We start from the raw sequence: 18714 nt of genomic DNA, 5'->3' as shown, positions 1-18714 counted from the left end.
TGAGCCTCACTTTCCTCATCTGTAAAATAGGAAAACAGCGCCAACTTTCTGCGTCGTTGGCGGAAAGACGGGATCGCGGCCGGCTGGCTCGGGGCCTCCGGGTCCCCGCCGCCGCCTTCCGAGGAGCGAGGGGGCCGCGCGCGCGGGCAGCCCGCCCCGACCGGGCCTGGGCCCGGGACCCGCGGCGTTCGCCTGCCCCCTGGCGGCCCGGACGCGGGGTCGCTTCCCCCAGAGGCGCGAGCAGCGCAGGCTCGGGGCCTGGGCCGCCCGGGACCTGCCGCCGGCTCTGGGTGATGGGACCGGCCCCTGGGGCGGCGCGTGCCCCCTCTCCCAAACCCGCCCGCGGTGGGGGCCGCGCGGGCCGCGCACGGAAGCCCGGGAGCCGGGGTCGCAGCGAAGCGCCTTGTTCCCCTTGCCTTCCTGCTGCTTCTCCATTTTCCAAGCTGGGTGTGTATTATTTTGTGCTAAGAAACGAACTACAAACGCTATTTTTGAATCACAAGCAGTGGGAGCTCAGTGGCCCGATCGGCCTGTCCCTGGAGGGAATTCTGGAAGTTCTCGGCCTCCTAGCATCTCTACTTGCAGAAAGTCTTTCCTTCGGTCCGAGAAATGGAGCCTAGGACTTAGGGCTTTCGGTTGATAGTCCGTCCTTCGCATGTGCTGGGACTTTCTTTAAGAAAGGAAGGAAAGGTGTCCCTGGCCTCAGGATAGTGTGAGGTCAATGCCCCAAACGGGCGGGACTCTGGAGTTTCCCTATTGCCTCCTTCGCTCTGATCCAGCCCAGCGAGGACTGTATCCAGGATACACTGGAGGACAAGGACTTACTTCAGAAAGGGGCCATTAAAAAGCCAGCACTTACCAAGCAGCTACTAGGTGCCCCCAGCTGGCAATACAGCCAGGAGGAGGCGTCCTGGCCTTAAGGAGCCCTGGGTCTGCCTGTGGGAAAATCCCTCAGAGCTGAAGCCCAGTGGGAAGGCTCACCCCCCCAGTGTTGGGAGGGAATCAGCAGGAGCATCAGAAGGGGCAGCGGGAGCCGCAGCTGCCCGGTGAGGCCCTGGGAGGTAGCGTGAAAGGCCCTGGCCACCAAGTAGAAAAGCCGAATGCCATCAAGGAGGCCCCAGGATCCCTGAGGGGAAGGCAGAGGCTGGGGGTGCTCGGGGCTCTGCTGGGAGGCGGCAGTCACAGGCTCTGGAGCCCCACTTCACAGGCTGGCTGGGCCTGCAAAGGGCTGGTGTGATGGGAAGATGGAGCCCCCGCCCAGGACGGCTTTGCTTACTCAGCCATTCAAACATTTGCGGGGCACCTGCCATTGCAGGACACCGCGGAAGTGACACCCGCCTGTGGAAGTGCAAGGAAAGCACCCCAGGTGTTTCTCAAACTTGCTGGCAGCCTTGCATGACCATCTGCCGGATTTTCTCAGAACTTGCCAGTCCACCAGCAAAATCCCCATTACGTGGCCCGGCCGGGCAAAGATGGAAAGCCCCTCACCACATGACTTTCCAAAGAAAGTGCAACCAAGACGAAACATTGAGGGGGAAGTGTGTCTCTGCAATGTGGAGACACCTGAGCAGGTCCGGCATTCCCACACCACGGAGTGACAGGTGGACATAGTGGGCCTCCCAATGTGACGCCTCAGAAGGACACACTACCTGTGCAGTCGTCTCTCTGAGAAGGCAGAGGCCGAATCTGACTCCCCGAGGTGGCCCAGTGACGGAGAGCATGAGTGGAACCCAGCTCTGTGTTGCTCTGAAGTCCAGGCTCCTTTCCAACTCAGTACTTTTGAAGGCCAAACACTGACCACTTAGAAGCCCAGGTAGCCACTCCCGAAAGAGGCCATTCTCTGTGCCCTTCACCATCTTACAGCTAACTGTGCCGCGAGGAGCACAGGGCCTCCGGCCTCGGGGAGATCTTCCACCTCTAGGCCTGTCTTGGACGGCCTGTGTTCCTTGTAAACGAGTATTTCAGATGCACGTGCTCTCCAACTGGGAGCAGAGAGCGCTGGACAGTGATGCTGCTCGTGCTCCTCGAGCGGGAGGAGGTCGGCTGGGCCTGGGCTTCCGATGGGAGCGGAAGGACAGATGAGCGTGGAGGTGGCAGCAGTCCTGGCATCCCCAAAGCCAGCCTGTGGGTGGACAGCGCATCTTCCCAGGGGAGCTGACCTGTCAGGAGGGGCAGAGACCCCGAGAGAGCAGAGGAGGGGAGACGTAGACAGTGGGGCCCGGGGAGGCCCGCTCTCGGAGACCCAGTGTGGGCTGCCTGGTCAAAGCAGAGAGTGGTGGCTGAAGGAAGAGGCAGCGTGACAGGGGACAGGAAACGAGAGATTCAGCTGGCGAGGAGGGGCAGGCTGCTGGGCTCGGGGGCTGAACAGAATGGGGGTTGCTAGACAAAGCTTCCCTCTGCCCACTCCTCACATCCCGCTGGCCCTCAGCTGGGCCCTGTGGACTGCTGGTGAGGAGGTGGTCACACGGGGGGAAGGCGTGCATTCCTGTGGGTGCACAACCCTCAGAGTCAGTGTGCTGCGTCTGTGTGGTGGGGACGGAAAAAGGACTCTGAATCTAGCCCTGCTTGGCATTTAGTGTCCACCACAGATTTACCCACTACCCAGGGCCAAAGACCCAGCAACCTCAGAAAGGTCCATGGGAACTGAACATCAGACGAAGGGGTCAGGGCCCTCCCCTCATGGAGGGGTGAAGCGTGGACACGCCGCTGGCTGGTGATGCGGAATAGAAACCTACTGGATAATGTCTGCCATCAAAATGTATTTAAAGGACCCAAAAGGAGGCAGGTGGTAGGATGAAGCGCATTCTAGAGGAGGGTCAGGAGTTCCAGTGTGGATTTGGCTCTTCCCCTTGCAGGTCCTTCTCTGCAAAGTGAGGGTGTTGGACCAGCTGACCCCTAGTGACTAGCCATTTCCAGCATTCCAGAGGTTCCACAGTTAACAAGCAGTAAACTGCACAAATCTTGCGTGTAAAGTTGATATCTTTTACTTATGTAACCACTGCCCATTTCCAGCATCCCCCAAGCTTCACTGGTGCCCTTTTCCAGTCAACAACCACCCCTCCCACAGCTAGGTAACCACAACTCTAACCAAAATCCACAGATGAGCTTTGCCTGTTCTGGAAATTAATATAAATGGAATCACACAGTATATTTTCTGTGTTTGGGCTCTTTGCTCACCATGTCTGTGAGATCCATCCGCATCGTTGCCTCTCTCAGTGACACGTTACTATAATTCAAGTGTAGCATCCTTTGTCTGAATATACCACAACTCACTGATCTGTTCTCCCAGGACAGGCGTTTGGGTGTTTCTGGTGGGGCGACCCTAAACGAAGCTGCCGTGACCTCCCTGTTGGTCTCCTGGTGTGGAAGCACTGGCCCACAGGGCAGGCGTTGACTTCAGCTTCAGTCGATACTGCGGAATAGCTTCCCAAAGCAGAGGGATGACTTTCACAGCTCTCAAAATGAATATATAAAGAAAGAAGGAAGTAGAGCGGAAGACAGAAGAAAGAAAGAAACAGATATTCCTTAAACTATTGCCAAGGCTGAGTCTTTCGATCAATTTTCAGCACCCCGTGAACGGGTCAAAGCCAGCCAGCGCCTCTTCCACACTTCCATGTGGCCGGGGTCAACCTGACCCTCCCCGCACGAGGGCAGCTGGGCCTTGCTGTCCCCACCCTGAAGGTGCAATGGAGGCCTTGACAAGTGTGGCAGCAGCAGTGCTCCACGAGGTCCCTGACAAGCAGGGCAGTAAATCTGAACACTCATTCCTCACCCACTGCCAAACGGCTCTGACGGACCCTCCCTGGGTTTAGCCACTCCTGGGAGGACATCAAGGTCACGGCAGCCCGCACACTTCACTCCTCAGCAACGTGCGTCACAGAAAGATTTTCAAACACAGCCAAAGCAATTCCCATTGGATCTATATTCAAAAGGCACTGAGAGAGTTTCTGGAGCACAACAGCCCACAGGGCGCACCCAAGCCCTGCCTTCCGCGCTCTGCCTGCTCACGGAGCACACAGCCTCTCTGCCTTCCAGATGCGCCCACGTCACACCAGAGGTCAACTGGTGGGCCTCCTCAGAGGACAGCCTGCCTCCACAGCCTGCTCCTTCTGGACAACAGAACTTGCCTCCCCCTGAGCAAGCTTTCCCAACCTCGGCACTGCTGACATCTTAGGCCAGATAATTCTTCCTAATTATCGGGGGGCTGTCCTGTGACCTGTAGGATGCTGGCAGCATCCCAGGCCTCTCCCCACTAGATGCCAGGAACACTCCCAGCCGTGAAAACCAAAAATGTCTCCAGACACTGCCAAATGTCCCATGGGGGGCAAAATCACCCCCGGTTAAGAATCACCGTAGCAGACAAAGAACCGTTTAAAAAAACACCCATCAGTGTAGTTCGCGCTCTAGACGGGAAAGATCAGCTTCCCACGCTACAATCCAGTCGGACTGAGTGGGCCTGCTTAGTCCACAATAGGCGTTTTAATCTTGGTGACCATGAAAAACCAAAACAAAAAACCACTCTGTTTACTCTGGTAAAACTGAAAGAAAAACCGAAAGGCATAAAAAGAAAATTCAGGAAAGCAGAGGTAAGAGGATCTGGAGGTAATAGCAACAATGAGGGAGCAATCATCTCTCTCAGTTCCCGTCTGTGAGCTGACACATCAGCCATGGTTTCCCACATTAGTGACTCAAACAGCAAACATGAAGCCATAGTTAACTTCGTGAAGCGCTGGTCTGGGGTCCAAACTCCAAACCAGTGTTCTCAGGAAGTGTCCTTAAACTCAAGTCCATCTCATTCCATGAAAACGTGCACACGTACCCACAACCTGACCCTACTGCTCTACCAAATCAGATAGCTGAAAATGCTGCTTTTCTGGTATTTTTTATTTTCTAACTGAGTCCATTTTACTAAAAAAAAAAAAAAAATACAAAACATTTTTAATACATCTTAGAAAATTAGCAAAAATTTAAGAAAGTTCAGCTTATTACATTTTACAATATTTAGGTAAGAATGTTTGAAAATTATAAATATCTTGTTCCCTCTCAGCATAGCACATCACAAAAATACACTTTTAAAACTTTTCTCATGTATAATTCCTATAAATGATCATATCCCTATTTATTAAGGAAAAGGCCTGATTATGACAAACATTCACACTCTGAAATCTTCTGTACAGTAACTACAAAAGGAAAACCACGGGGCCTGCCACACTTTGACAGCTGAAACCATTTTAAATATTAGAAGGAATTCAGTTAACGTCAAAATGTCATTCCAAACGGGGCTGACTGAGTTCATCTCTGGGCTGCCTTTGATTCACAAGGCTCTATCTTAGCCAAAGCATTGTTAAAGGGATTTCTGCCTCCCAGACAGCGCTGGGGCCAGGGTAGAAGTCAGTGCGAGCGTGAATTAAACAGAAGCCTCCTGCACACTGCCCACGTGGACTACAACAGCTCAGTCGAGGCCATGTCCCCACGCAGCCAGCGCCTTCTCCATCGGAGCAGCAGGGGTCAGAGGCCTCCTGCGTCAGTTGGCATGCGCTGGCACACCGACAGGCCAATCTAGTTTAGAAACATGTACTCGGAGAAGGAACCGTGCTGCCAAGGAAAGGACGGGCCCATGCACAGCGGTTCTGATGAGCGGGGATCCTGCGTGCACCCCCCAACTGTGCAGACCCCGGGCCGCTGCGCTGTGCGCTGCCTCCTTCCCACGAGAGTCTGAGAGAGCTAAAGGGAATTTTCAAAAGCTGAGTTTTCAAAGAAAGAGTAAAGAGCTTGACAATGTTGCCTTTTTTTCCTTTTCGGGTCAGCCCTCATTTGCAGAAGATCAGCAAGAAGGCCTCCTTAGGTACTGACGCGCTAGGAGGGCGGAAGGCAGAAGAGGAGAAGCAGCTGAGCCAGGTCCTTCCGTCTGGGGCAGAAAGAAAGCCTTCCCGCCACACTTGGGCCGACAGCACCGGCGCGGCCTCTGTGCCGGCGCCCGCTCACTCCGTGGTCTTCTTCCCCTTCCAGCTCTTCTCTCTCTCTTCTAGTTCGGCCTGGGTGAAAGCCGCGGGGCCCCAGTTAGTGATCAGGTGAGGTTTTTTGGAACCTAAGAGATAAACATACTTTAAATGGAGGAAGTATTATATTCTTCAACTAACATCATTTTTCTGCAGACAAAATAGTAACTTTTCTACTTAATTTCTTCTCTGAGGGACATCCATAAATGTCATACCAGCCAAAACAACTAGAAGATGTATACAGTGGAGATTCTCATCTATCAGAGGGCAAGTTATTCAAGAGAAATTTACCCTAAACAGCTTGGTTTCTGTATATTTGGGCTAGAGAAGTTTCTTAGTCCAACTGAAATACACAATTAAAACAGAAAAATAAATTGGACAAATATACGATTACTTTAAAGAGTGTGTTACCTGGTTCTATCAATCGAATTAATCCTTCATGCTGGGCCACTTTGTCCTTCCAGCTTTTGGTCTTATTAGTTGCCATCTCCAGCTTCTTTTTAACTCCCTGGAAGGAAAGAAGATCGTAGATTATGCGAACACACAAGAAGTGTGAGAGTCAAAAAGCAATGGCTGGGCACTCACTACGTTTGCAGATTCTCTCATTAAACCCTCACTGCCACTCTGAGAAGCAGACTATTACTACTCCCATTTTACAGATGTGGAAACTAAGATTCAGAGCGCTTAAGAAACCTGCCCAAGGTCACACAGAGGACCTAATTCACCCTAAATGTAGACGAACATAAAATCCTCGTGTGTCAGTTACGGCTTACTGCCTCTTGGCTCCAAATCCACTCTTCCTTCCTATCCTGGGGTGACACTAGCTGACACCATGGTGACCAGCTGGCACCATTTCCGCTTTGGCAGTAGAGGCGCTGAAGGGACACGGGAGGAGGAAGGGGCTTTGCTTCCAGGCTCCACTGCGCTCCTCTCGGCGGCTCCTGTGGCACACGGGACACCCAGGGTGCTCACCCCAGGGAGTGTCAGTGGCTCCTCCCTGCGGGCAGCTTCCGCCAGTGCCCCAGGGGCCGCCTTCCCAGTGAGTTCCGCTGGCGCAGCACCTCCGCGAGCTCTTCTGCCGCCTGGTGGCCCAGGCCATGCCCTCTCGAAGAATCTGGATCAGAGCACCGGGCTTGAGGGGCAAGGAACAGGGGGACCCAATTCCAGATGCGTTCCTTCCCTGGGCGCCCTGCCTCGGTCCCACCGCCAGAGGCTGCTTCCCGCACCTGCTGCTCCCACGTTCTCAGGGTTTTCCGACCGCTCCGTAGGTGATCCTGCTCCAGTTATTAACTGTTTAGATTAAAATTCCCCTGTTCCGATGACTGTGGTTTCCGTCTCCTGAGCGGACCCTGACAGACCCCTCACCGCCTACAAAGACTTCTTTCTCCTTACCTAGTAAGCAGAACTCTCACCGCAGCTTCTTACACTGAGCAGATACTCTTATTGAAAAATGCTTGTTTTCAAAGTCTACACGCGCCGAGGAGCCGCCTGCTTACCTCGTACTGCTCGAGTGCCTGCTTGCGCTCGAGCTCAAGCCGCCGCAGCTGCTCCATGGCCTCCTGGAGGGCCTGCTCTTTCATCGCGCGCTGGTCCTCCAGCGCCTGCTTCTCTGCCTCGGTCGTCTGGATGGCCTGCTGCTGCTCCAGGTGCCACTTCTCCAGCTCAGCCCTCTTGGAAGACTCCTCCTCCAGCAACCTGCAACGCGCAGAGTCCGGATCACACGCGCCCGGTCACACCCCCGGCCCGGCAGGTGACAGGGCACTTGAGGGCAGGAGAGAACATGGAAGTCACCTCCTCCACCTCTCACTGCCCAAGGAGGGAACCGGCAGCCAGAAAGGCCAATATTCCCAAAGTCGGCAGGTGACCCAGGGTCCTGCTCTGAGCTCTGTTTCACTCTTTTTTGAAAAAAAAATGAACTGCATTTAAGGAGGGCTTAATGTGCCATGAACAGGGCCAAGAGCTAAGTGTATTTCCTCGATCCTCACAAGAGACTTAAGTTCTGTTATTACTCACATTTCAGAGATGAAGAAAGTGAGGCAGACGGTTAGTGCCCTGTCCTGGGTCACTCACCTGGCAGGTGGCAGGGCCAAGTGTGCCTGGTTGCTACAACATTAAGACATTTTTCATCTAGTAAAAGCCTATCACCAAGGAAAAAGCTGATAATTAAACTAATGAAGGTGAGGGAAAAAGGCGCCAATGAAAGGCAGACAAATAACAGAGCGTTTACTGAGCAGTTACTACGCGCCAGCACCTTCCCTCCTCCACGGCCGGCCCCCACAGTCCTGCCAGGCGCCGTCACCCCTGCATTCCAGTCGAAGCCACAGCACTCATGCTGCAGGCAGCCCTGGACTTCAACCCAGGCCTGTGTGACTCCAAAGTGTTACCTTTCAATAACAGGCTATCTATCCGGGGACATCCAGCTGCGCAGCTATATAAATAAATAAACTAACACACAGCCCCGTCCTGTACCCAAAGTGTAAACAGTGTCGTTAGACACCAGCCCAGGACACATTTCCAGGGGCTGGACCATCAGGACTATGCAATGAGCCACACAGCAGGCCAGTTATGTAACTACATAAACTACCTAAGAGGGTATGCTCTTCTAGAACCAACAACAAAGGAAGACTATACAGCCCTTATCCGACCACCCCCAACGCCCCACCCATATCACGGCGAGAAGACTCTCTCCAACACCCTGCGAGGTAGTTTTCCAACTCTGCTCAAATGCTCTGTGTGGTGGGCCACTCACCACCGCACAAATCGGGCCAGTTAATATATGGGCAGCCTCGATCCTTAGAAAGTTCTTCCTGAACTAAGACGAGCTCTTCCATCCACTCTCTCTAGTTCCACAAAGGACCAAACTGCTCTATCTTAGCCGTCTCCTGGAGTGTGCTGTCCACAACTGAACACAACACTGTAAATGTGGTCTGACCACCGCAGAGTTTATTCACTCACTCAATATGTATATATTATGCACCTTCTATGTGCTTTTCTAGGCACTGGAGAGAACAACAGTAAACAAGACTGGGAGGGCCGCTGTGTCTTCATCCTAGTGGTGGCAGTATGGAGGGGGGAATGGATATTTGCAGGTGTTTGGGCTGCCCAGCATCCAAAGCCCCTTCATGTGCCCAGGGAATCTGCCACAGTAGGCATCTTCATGGAAAGCAGGGCCCATCTCCCATTCTAGAAGCCAAAGGCTAGACATCTGCCCTCCTGCCCCTTGGCAGCCAGGCTACAGCGGAAGCCTGAGCTGGTCTTTTGCCAAGGAGATGCCCCTCCTGGAACTTTGAAACAACTGACACAAAGGAGTAGAGACAGTGGAGAACTTATCTTGCTAGTGACAGCAACGTCCAGCATCGAGTGACGGCAGGAGCAATGGTGACTACTGACCCACAGTGCCAATGCTGGCACCAGCGGCAGCCTCACTGGACTCATGCCGTGGCCTGGTCTCGGCTGTGGTTTGGGCTGCTCAGCCTCCCACGGTTGGTGCCTGTGTTCTAGGCATGCCGCCTGCTTTTCTGTGGAACTGGTGAACTACTCAAGAACTTTCTAAGAATGTCTTTCACTGCTTGAACCCAAGTTGACTTCTGTGGTTTCTAAACAAGACCCCTGACCAAAGAGTTTAACCTCGCTTTGCCTCAGTTTCCTCATTTATAAAAAAGGAAAAGGAGGGGCCGGCCCCGTGGCCAAGTGGTTGAGTTCGCACGCTCTGCTTCGGCGGCCCAGGGTTTCCCCGGTTTGGACCCTGGGCGCGGACATGGCACCACTCATCGGGCCATGCTGAGGCGGCATCCCACATGCCACAACTAGAAGGACCCACAACTAAAATATACAACTGTGTACTGGGGGGATCTGGGGAGAAGAAGAAGGGGCAAAAAAAAAAAAGTGGCAACCAATGTTAGCTCAGGTGCCACGCTTTAAAAAAAAAGGCAACGGAACTACACCCCTCATCAAAGGTTTGCAATGCATTAAATGTGATAATGCAGGTAAGACACTTAGAACAATACCAACCATGAGAAAGTGCTGACTAAACAGCAGCTCTTATTATTAGCGAGGGACTATCACCTCATTTGCTCTGGACGCTTCACATTCATTCAGGCTGCCTGAGAGTATTTGACGTTTTTGGCAATCAAATCACAAGGAACTAAAACCCTGAAGCTTTTCAAATGAACCGCTATTAAGCCTCGTGGATCCTGTACTTGTTCTGTTGATATTTTAAACTCTCATCTTGGTCTAAAGTCATCATCCCAGCCGGTCAGTAACTTTTATGAAGGCTTATTTTGACAACCTACACATTATATATCTTCCTTACTTGCAAATGAGACAAAGGAACTGAAACTAACACACTCTGAGTGACTACCACACGCCAGACATCACAACAAGCACTCTGCATGCATTATCTCGTGTAATCTTCACAACAACCCGACAAGACTGGTGACTGAAGAAACTGAAGGCTCAGGGGAGTGAAATAACTTCTAAAATTCCACAGCTAGAAAACATCAGAGCTGGGGATCAAACACAGACCTCACTCCAGAGCTCAGTCCCTGACTGCCTTCAGATACCTGGAAAGTATTATCAGGTGGAAGAGACTGCTGTTCCACCGGCCCCAATGAGTAGAACTTGGACCCATTCATTCATTCAACAATTATCCCTCGGGCACTTACCACGTGCCAGGCACTGCACCAGTTGCTGAGAATACAGACATGACTAAGGGACGCTCCCAGGCCCTAAGATCCAAAAATCCAGTGGGTGGAAGCTATAAATGGGACAGATTATGGCTCAGCCTCAAGAATTTTCCAATAATTGAGTTGTCCAAATGTTAAATGAACAGTTTTCTTCTGAGTTCCCATTCAGAAGAGGCTAGACAACCTTCAGATTACACATCAAAAAAAACAAACTTCAATCTTAAAGAAAAAAAAACTGTAAGACCCAGATGGCTCACGGCAAAGTTCTTGTATTTAAACAATGGACTAGAACAAGTATCTCTGGGGAAACTTAAGACACTGACAGAGAAAGACCACCCATTGGAAGAACAATGAGATGCCAGAGTCCAAGCAGGACTTGCTGTAGCTTAAAGAAAGGAAGGGAGGGTAACTAACCAGCCCTTCGCACACCTGCGGCCTGAGACTGTGCCATCTCATTAGTGCCCGACTTCAATGTTTCTATCCCAATTCCACGGTGACTTTCCTTGATTTTCTACCCAAAAAGGGCTTCTCTGAGGAGCAGGAAGCAAGGAGAAAGTCCCTTTGCCAGTTGGACAAAAGGCCTCCCTCCCTCAGCCTTGTACGACTTCAGGAAAGAGATGGACTTGCCTCACTCAAAAATGACCACTAGAGGGGGCAAATTTGTCCATTTCAAGTTCCAAAAACTAAGTGAAAAGAAAAATAATTTAGAAGAGTGCAATAATTATATTTATAAAGTAGCCTTTGCACACCAAGGAAAAGTTCACTTTTTGCAGTAATTTCAGCTATTGGAGCAGAGCTGTACGTCGTGGTATGCAGCAGCAAAACCATTTTGCTATTTACTTAAATCGGAGTGTACAAAGTAATTTGCCAGAGCTTTTTAAAATTAATACTCATGCCTGGCTCCCACACACAGATGTTCTGATTCAGTAAATGTGGGACAGGCCCTACATGTGTGTTTTTTAAAGGCTTTGCAGGTGATTCTGATATTGACCACCGGTTAAAAACTACAAGTTGAATTACCAAAAATTGTCTCTTATTCAAAACATCACTCATTCTATAAACACAAAATAACTAACACTTTCATAAACTTCTAGAGTTACCTGGTTCCTTGTGTGCTCTAATCTCTGCCCTGTCATACCCAACCTCTCTCGAAACTATAGAGAAGTAATACGCCACAGCTCATCTGAATTCTCTGCACAAGGGCAACCTATAAACTCTGGACACGCTACAAATTATACAGAGGCTCAGAAAGCACCCAGTGTCCCTGAGAACGCCTCTCTTCGGAAGTCATGTGGGACTCCGACCTTCGCGTGCGGGGGATCTTGTGCTAACGTCACTGCCCAGTGGCAGCTGCATGGCAGCTCCAAGAATCCGCTTAACACCCACAGCACAGCGAACACATACCGTGGGACCTAAAAATGCCAAGCAACGTGCTAAGCATTTAATTTTCTATTTAAAATATCATTTTTCCTTAATGGAATCAAAATTTTCAAAACCTAATTATTGATTTTTGAAGTCATTTTTAGCAAAGTACACAACAAAGACCTCATTCTTCCTCTCTTCCTACCCAAAGATTAAACGGCATCTTCCGCTGCTCCACAGGTGGAACGGCAGCCGTGGAAAATCCACCCAGCTCATCTCACACCTGCTCCCAAAACCGGGGTCATGAAACCTGCGGCATGTCTACACTGCAGAGCCGCTGCAACTGGGGAAACATTCCCAGCATGGCATCCCTGATGGCCGCTCAAAGAAAGCAGCGGGGCAGCAAGTTAGGAACGGACGCAGGGGAGCTCCGATGTTCTCTTTGGCGTCTTCATTCTACCGCATCCTCCCTGCTGCTACAAAGGCCAAAAATGGAGACTTCTCATGTGAGAACACGACCATCATCAACAGTAAACCCGACCTTAAAAGCTCTAAGGAAAAAAACCTAGGTTTCAAGAACTTCTAAAACTAAGATTTCAAGTAACGTAATGTAAGGAATATCACCAATCCTGAATGACCAAATGGAAACAGCTTATTTCCTCCTTATCCCCCAAAAGTGCTGTAACTCTGGCCTGAAGCACGCCTGTCTCCATACCAGGGGTCCTCTCTGGTCTGGAACATGTCAAACAAGCCAGGTTCCCAGCAGAGCTGATCCTGGGTCCACGGACATTCGAGAATACGATGAAGGGCACCCCGTCAAACACACCCAGCAGACTGCTCGACAGCAGATACAGCCCAGGAAGCCAGGGTCCCAGGGCCCTAGACTGAGGGCAAGAACGTGGCCAGCCAAGCCTCCAGGGTCCCTCTCATCTGGCAGAGACCCTCCTCCCTCTCCACCGGGTGTGAGGCATTCCTAGAAGCCGATTTAGCCCCAGCAAAGTACATAAAGGTACAGTGTACAAACTGATCTGCCACCTGGCCTGAAGTTTCCGCACGGTCTCTTCATCTTGCCGGGCCTGTCTCTCGTCCTCGAGGGCCTCCTGCAGCTTTAGGTACATGTCTTCCAGCTCCCGTACTCGCTGCAAATACTGTTCCAGTTCCGAGGACTTTTGGGCAACCTGTTCTTCCATCTGCTGTCTGATCTGATGGTAGAAAGGGGTCATGTGTAAACACAGGGAGACTTCGCGCTTGGGGAAGGCCTCCCACTCCGCCCCCATCCTGCAGGGTTGCCACAGCCCGCCACAGCCCACCGCTGCAGCCCGCCAGGGTAGCCAGGGCCCCGCCCTCCAGTCTGAACCAAGGACAGAGGGATCGAGAGCACCACACCCAATACCAACACCAAGACACGCCGACGGAGTCCAGGGCACAAACTACAACCCCAGGGCCGTTTTCCTGCCCTGGTATAATTTCCATCCCTTCTACTCCACATCTGAAGACTCCAGGCAAGAAAAAAAAAAATGATTCCCTGTATAATTTCTCTTTCAATTTTTGTCTATCTTAAAGACACAAGCTCTTTACCAACACAGTCTTCTCTAAAAGGAATGAACGTCTTACCAGTCAGAAGAGCCAAGGGTTAAAATAATGGGAAAAAGAAAGAGCAACGTGCAGCGCCTCCCCCTGCACTCGGGTGGTTGCCTGATCCCTCCCATCACCCTCCCTGGGGCACCTCCAGCCCTGGAGTAACCGAGTAGCACAAACATATGGTTTCTCCCCTCTGGGTTAAAGACATATGGTTTCTCCCCTCTGGGTTAAAGAGTTTTGAACCTCTGCCCTAAAAACTAAAAGACAAGGACATCCTAAATGTAACAACACACATTAGCCTATGTGTCTGTGGTTTCTAAAATATTTTCACTCATATTAGCTCACTTCATCTCGTAAGAGTCATGAGAGATCATATGATAAACCCCGATTTGAAGAAGAGAAAACTCATGCTCAGTTAGAAGGCGCAGAGAGGGGCCAGCTCCATGGCACAGTGGTTAAGTTATGCGCTCTCCACTGCGGCAGCTTGGGTTCATGGGTTCAGATCCCAGGTGTAGACCCACACCACTCGTCATCCATGCTGTGGCAGTGACCCACATATAAAGTGGAGGAAGACTGGCACAGATGTCAGCTCAGGGCTAATCTTCCTCCACGAAACAAAACAAAAAAAACACAAAAGAGAAGAAAGGAAGCAAACCCAGACCCCTTGACCCGTGTTCCAATTAACCAGCCAACTGTCTAAAACCACCTAGCTCTTGAGTCTCTTGGGGATGGGAACCTCTCAGATGAGTCAGAGCTGCTAAGAGCAGACGAGAACTCACATGTTCTCAAGATTTCAGAACCCCCACTTTGCTCATTACAGAGGAGAAATGTCATGAAACCTATGCTTAGTTTTTCCATAGCTATTTATTTTCCAAGCCAGGACTCTCTGAGAAGGAAAAGGGACGCTATAAATAATTACACCAGGATAGCAGGGACTGTCCCAGGCGAACCGGGATATACAGTCACCTTAACCACAGCCCTTAGCACCCCAGTCCATAAATTCCTGCTTCAGGGTCTTGAAAGCAAGGCTTATGTCTTTTACCTCTATATCTTTCACATGGTGCCCAGAACATAGAAGGTGCTCGATAAACCAATAACGGATGAATGCACGAACACATGACTTCCCCAATAACTCCCCTGTAGCTTTCCCATTGCAAGTCAGTGGCAGAGCCAAGCTGACAAGATGGCCTCACTCCAGCCTCCCAGGCCTTCGTCCCTCCCCTGACCCCGGCTGGTGCCGTGAGCGAACGCTGCAGCATTCCCCAGCCACATGGGACTCACAAGCTTCTCTCGCTCCAGCTCGGTGTTGAACCTGGCCTGTAATTCCACTTGAGTCTGAAGGCGTTTCTTTTCTTCTTCTGCTGCCCGAGATGCTGCTTCTTCCAGTTTCTACCCAATCGAAAAGCCATCCACAGAAAAGCAGGAAACGTTCCAGTGAAAGCGCATTTGGAGAGAGAAATGGTCACACTTAGACATATGGGAGAAGTCAAACATTCTTAATGTTCAGTAAAGACAGAATGAAAACTTTTAGATCCACTGGAATTCCATTCCAACGACCTTCCCAATCAACACACAAATTAGGTAAACGAATGACTACAGATAACTCTGAACAACGTTTTGCAGAGAAAATTTTAGAATAGTTATTGAGGTAAAATCGTTCATGAGGTTCAAGATCTATTTCTTGAGCTCTTCCTGGACAGTTTTGTCATCTCATACATTATTCCTTAAGATTTTTACCAGAGCTCAGCTTCCAGAAGGATGGCATAAGGAACTCCATGGACTCTTTCCCCAGTGAAAAAACAATTAAAAACAAAAATAAAACTAGGAGTTATCCCAAGGGCATGCAGCAAATGGGGAAAATTCATCCAAGAAAATCAACAATCTCAGTTCTAACAGCGGGAGTCCACTGCATCTGAGCCACAGCGTGGCCCCTTCTCTTCCCCCACAATGTCAGTGAGCAGGAAGCTCTGCTCCACGGCCATGGAACCAAGAACACAGACAGGGCTCTCTCTCTCCTCAGCTCACAGTTTAGGGTACAATATCTCCCCAGGAGGGGCAGGCCGCCAGTATTTCTCACCCTCATCCATGTTGCAGAAACCCTACTCTAGACAAGAGTGGCTAAGAGATCTGGGGCTCTCTTCCTCCACCAGCCCCCACTCACAGGGCACAAGTTCTACCTCAGGTGTGACAGGCTGAGAATACTGAGCATCATCAGCCTTGTCCCCACTCATCTGTAGGGCAGAGGTTCCGCACTGGGAGAAACACGCTGAGGAGACCAGAGGTTACCACCTCCACCGTGACAGGCTTGTCGAGATGGGATATCACTCCAAGAGAAGCAGCCCACTGTCTCCAATGCCAGCTCCAGAGCACTGGCACAGCTGTTTGCCCAGGAGAAAGGCAGGCTCTGAAGCTCTCCTCAAAAGAACTGACTTTATTTAGAACACAGTGTGAAAAAGTTCAAGCCTGCAGATGCTACTGAAAACAACGGAGATATTGGTGGTAAGGAATTAAGAGGAGGCTCGGGGCCGGCCCGGTGGCGCAGCAGTTAAGTTCGCACCTTCGGCTTCGGCGGTCCGGGGTTTGCCGGTTCGGATCCCAGGTGCGGACACGGCACCACTTGGCACGCCGTGCTGTGGTAGGCGTCCCACATACAAAGTAAAGGAAGATGGGCACGGATGTTAGCTCAGGGCCAGTCTTCCTCAGCAAAAAGAGGAGGATTGGCAGCAGTTAGCTCAGGGCTAATCTTCCTCAAAAAAAAAAAAAACAAGAGGAGGCTCGTAGCTCCATAAGACCAACAAACTAAACCACAGACCAGCTAGAAGTCTGACAGAGACCCAGGGCAAGACAGCAAAGAAGAGCCCTCATGTCACAGGAACGAGTCTCAAAGACTCTACGCGGGTCTGAATGATAGTAATATCAGACCATCAGGCAATTTAGGCCCCATGGCACTGCTGAAAACAACAGAATAATCAGCTGGAGATCAGTGAGATCTAACAGCTGGATAATGACACCACTAGAAGCAGGCAGCTTAACAGAGAAATCAGGAAAGAGACACTCGAAGGAGCCCTGCTACCATCACGGTGATCCTGGCGACCCCAGTGACCGTGCACACGCCTACGGCTGTGCCTCTGAGCAGGACGGTCAGCGGCTTCCCACCCTGAGGAAAAAGGACCTCACTGACATAGTCCAGCCAAGTCACTGGACAAATAAACGAGCAAACAGCAGCCCTTGGGTGAGAAGAAGAATCCATACCCAGAGTGCTACCATATATTATCTAAAACGTCCAGTTTTCAACATAAAATTATAAGAAGAGAGGAAAGAGGAAAGTGTGACTCATACATAGGGAAAAAAGCGGGCAACAGAAACTGCCCTTGAAAAGGGGCCCGGCTGGTGGATTTAACACACACGTCAAAGAAGTTCTATGTTCAAAGAACTAAAGGAAATTACACTTAAGGGATAGTAGAAGGTATGGGGATCCCACCAAAGAGAGAATATCAATAAAAATAAATTATAAATAGAACCAAATGGAAATTCTGGAGTTGAAAAGTCCAATAACTGAAATGAAAAATTCACTAGAGGTTCTCACCCATATATCTGGGCTGCAAGATGATCTATCAAAGATAAATTGATAGAAAGGCACTCTGAAGAAGAGAGAGAAAGGAATGAAGAAAAATGAACAGAGCCTCACGGAGATGTGGGACACCATCAAGTGCACCAACATTCACCTAATGAGAGTTCCAGAAGGAAAGAAAAGAGAGAGAGGAGTAGAAAATTATTTGAAGAAATAATGGCTGAAAACTTTCCCAATTTGACGGAAAACATTAATCTACACATCCAGGATGCTCAACAAACTCTAGGACAAAGACAGAGATCCACACCCACATGCATCCTCGTAAAACTGTGGAAAGATCAAAAAAAACATAGAAAGAAAACCTGCACACATTTGAAAAACTTACAACACTTTCAACTCCTCCTCTATACTTCTCAAAAGGCGAAACAGGAATAAGACAGTGAAGGCTGAGATTCAAAGTTCCTGGTATCAGATCTGCTGTGCTGCGTCTGCTGCTCACCTATGCCATATGAAACCATCTCCCGATACACCCCCTTCCTGAGATGATCACAGCAGCTACCACTGACTGAACGCTTGCCATACGTAAACCCTTTACGTGCATTATCTAATTTTTATATGAAATCTGATTTGAAAGCAACAAGAGCAAAATGACTCATCAAACACCAACTCCAGTAAGACTGACGCTGACTTTTCATCAGAAACATGTGACTAGCTCTGGTCAAAGTATTGTAAATAGAAGTGAAGTGTGACATTTCTGGGCTGGCATACTTAAATGCCAAACCCTAGAACGCTTTTTCCTATGGCGCAGTGAATAGAAAAATTTGAAATGGTGGCTATTCCATCAGCTTAGATTTCATAGTTATAGATGTATATATACTCTCTGATCCCGCAATTCCACTTCTGAGAATTTATTCTACAGATACATTAGAACATGTATTAACACTGCCACAAAATAAGTCTCTGTAGCACTGTCAATTAAAACAACCCAAATGTTCATCAATAGGGACTGGTTAAGTAAGTAATGATACCGGCATATAATAGAATATTATATAGCCATTAAAAAGAATGAGAAAGCTCTCCTTATAGTGACATAGAAAGATCTCAAAAAATATATAGGGGACTGGCCGAGTGGTTAAGTTCGCTCCGCTTTGGTGGCCCAGGGTTTCACCAGTTGGGATCCTGGGTGCAGACACGGCACCGCTCATCAAGCCATGCTGAGGCAGCAGCCCACGTGCCACAACAACAAGGTTCCCATAACTAAAAATACACAACTATGTACCTGGGGGGCTTTGGGGAGAAAAAGGAAAAGTAAAATCTTAAAAATATATATATATATATACACATATAAAGTGAAATAAACTAGATGCAGAACTGTTAAGGTTGGATACATACTTTTATGTTTAAAAAAGGGGAAAATAATGTATATTCATATTTTCTTGTATACATATATTAAGTAAATCTAGAAGGATACACAAGAAATGAAAAATAATGGTTATCTTAGGCAAGCGGTGGGAAC

The 18714-nt window shown here is 49.7% G+C and overlaps 1 protein-coding gene across 1 annotated transcript in view; it reads right to left on the bottom strand.

Moving 5' to 3' along the window:
• Nucleotides 1–4866: 4866 nt before the first annotated feature.
• Nucleotides 4867–18714, bottom strand: part of SWAP70 (switching B cell complex subunit SWAP70) — a 66530-nt gene continuing 52682 nt past the window's right edge. The window contains exons 8-12 of the mRNA XM_070626322.1: nucleotides 14909–15016; nucleotides 13082–13248; nucleotides 7496–7694; nucleotides 6411–6507; nucleotides 4867–6088 (exon numbers count right to left, since the gene is read on the bottom strand). Coding sequence (XP_070482423.1) covers nucleotides 5982–6088; nucleotides 6411–6507; nucleotides 7496–7694; nucleotides 13082–13248; nucleotides 14909–15016 — 678 coding nt within the window. The 3' untranslated portion in view covers nucleotides 4867–5981. The remainder of the gene's footprint in view (nucleotides 6089–6410; nucleotides 6508–7495; nucleotides 7695–13081; nucleotides 13249–14908; nucleotides 15017–18714) is intronic.

Source organism: Equus przewalskii, chromosome 6, assembly GCF_037783145.1.
Source record: "Equus przewalskii isolate Varuska chromosome 6, EquPr2, whole genome shotgun sequence".
Taxonomy (NCBI): domain Eukaryota; kingdom Metazoa; phylum Chordata; class Mammalia; order Perissodactyla; family Equidae; genus Equus; species Equus przewalskii.
Note: the sequence above shows the minus strand (reverse complement) of the source record. Positions and strands in the feature narration are given on the sequence as shown.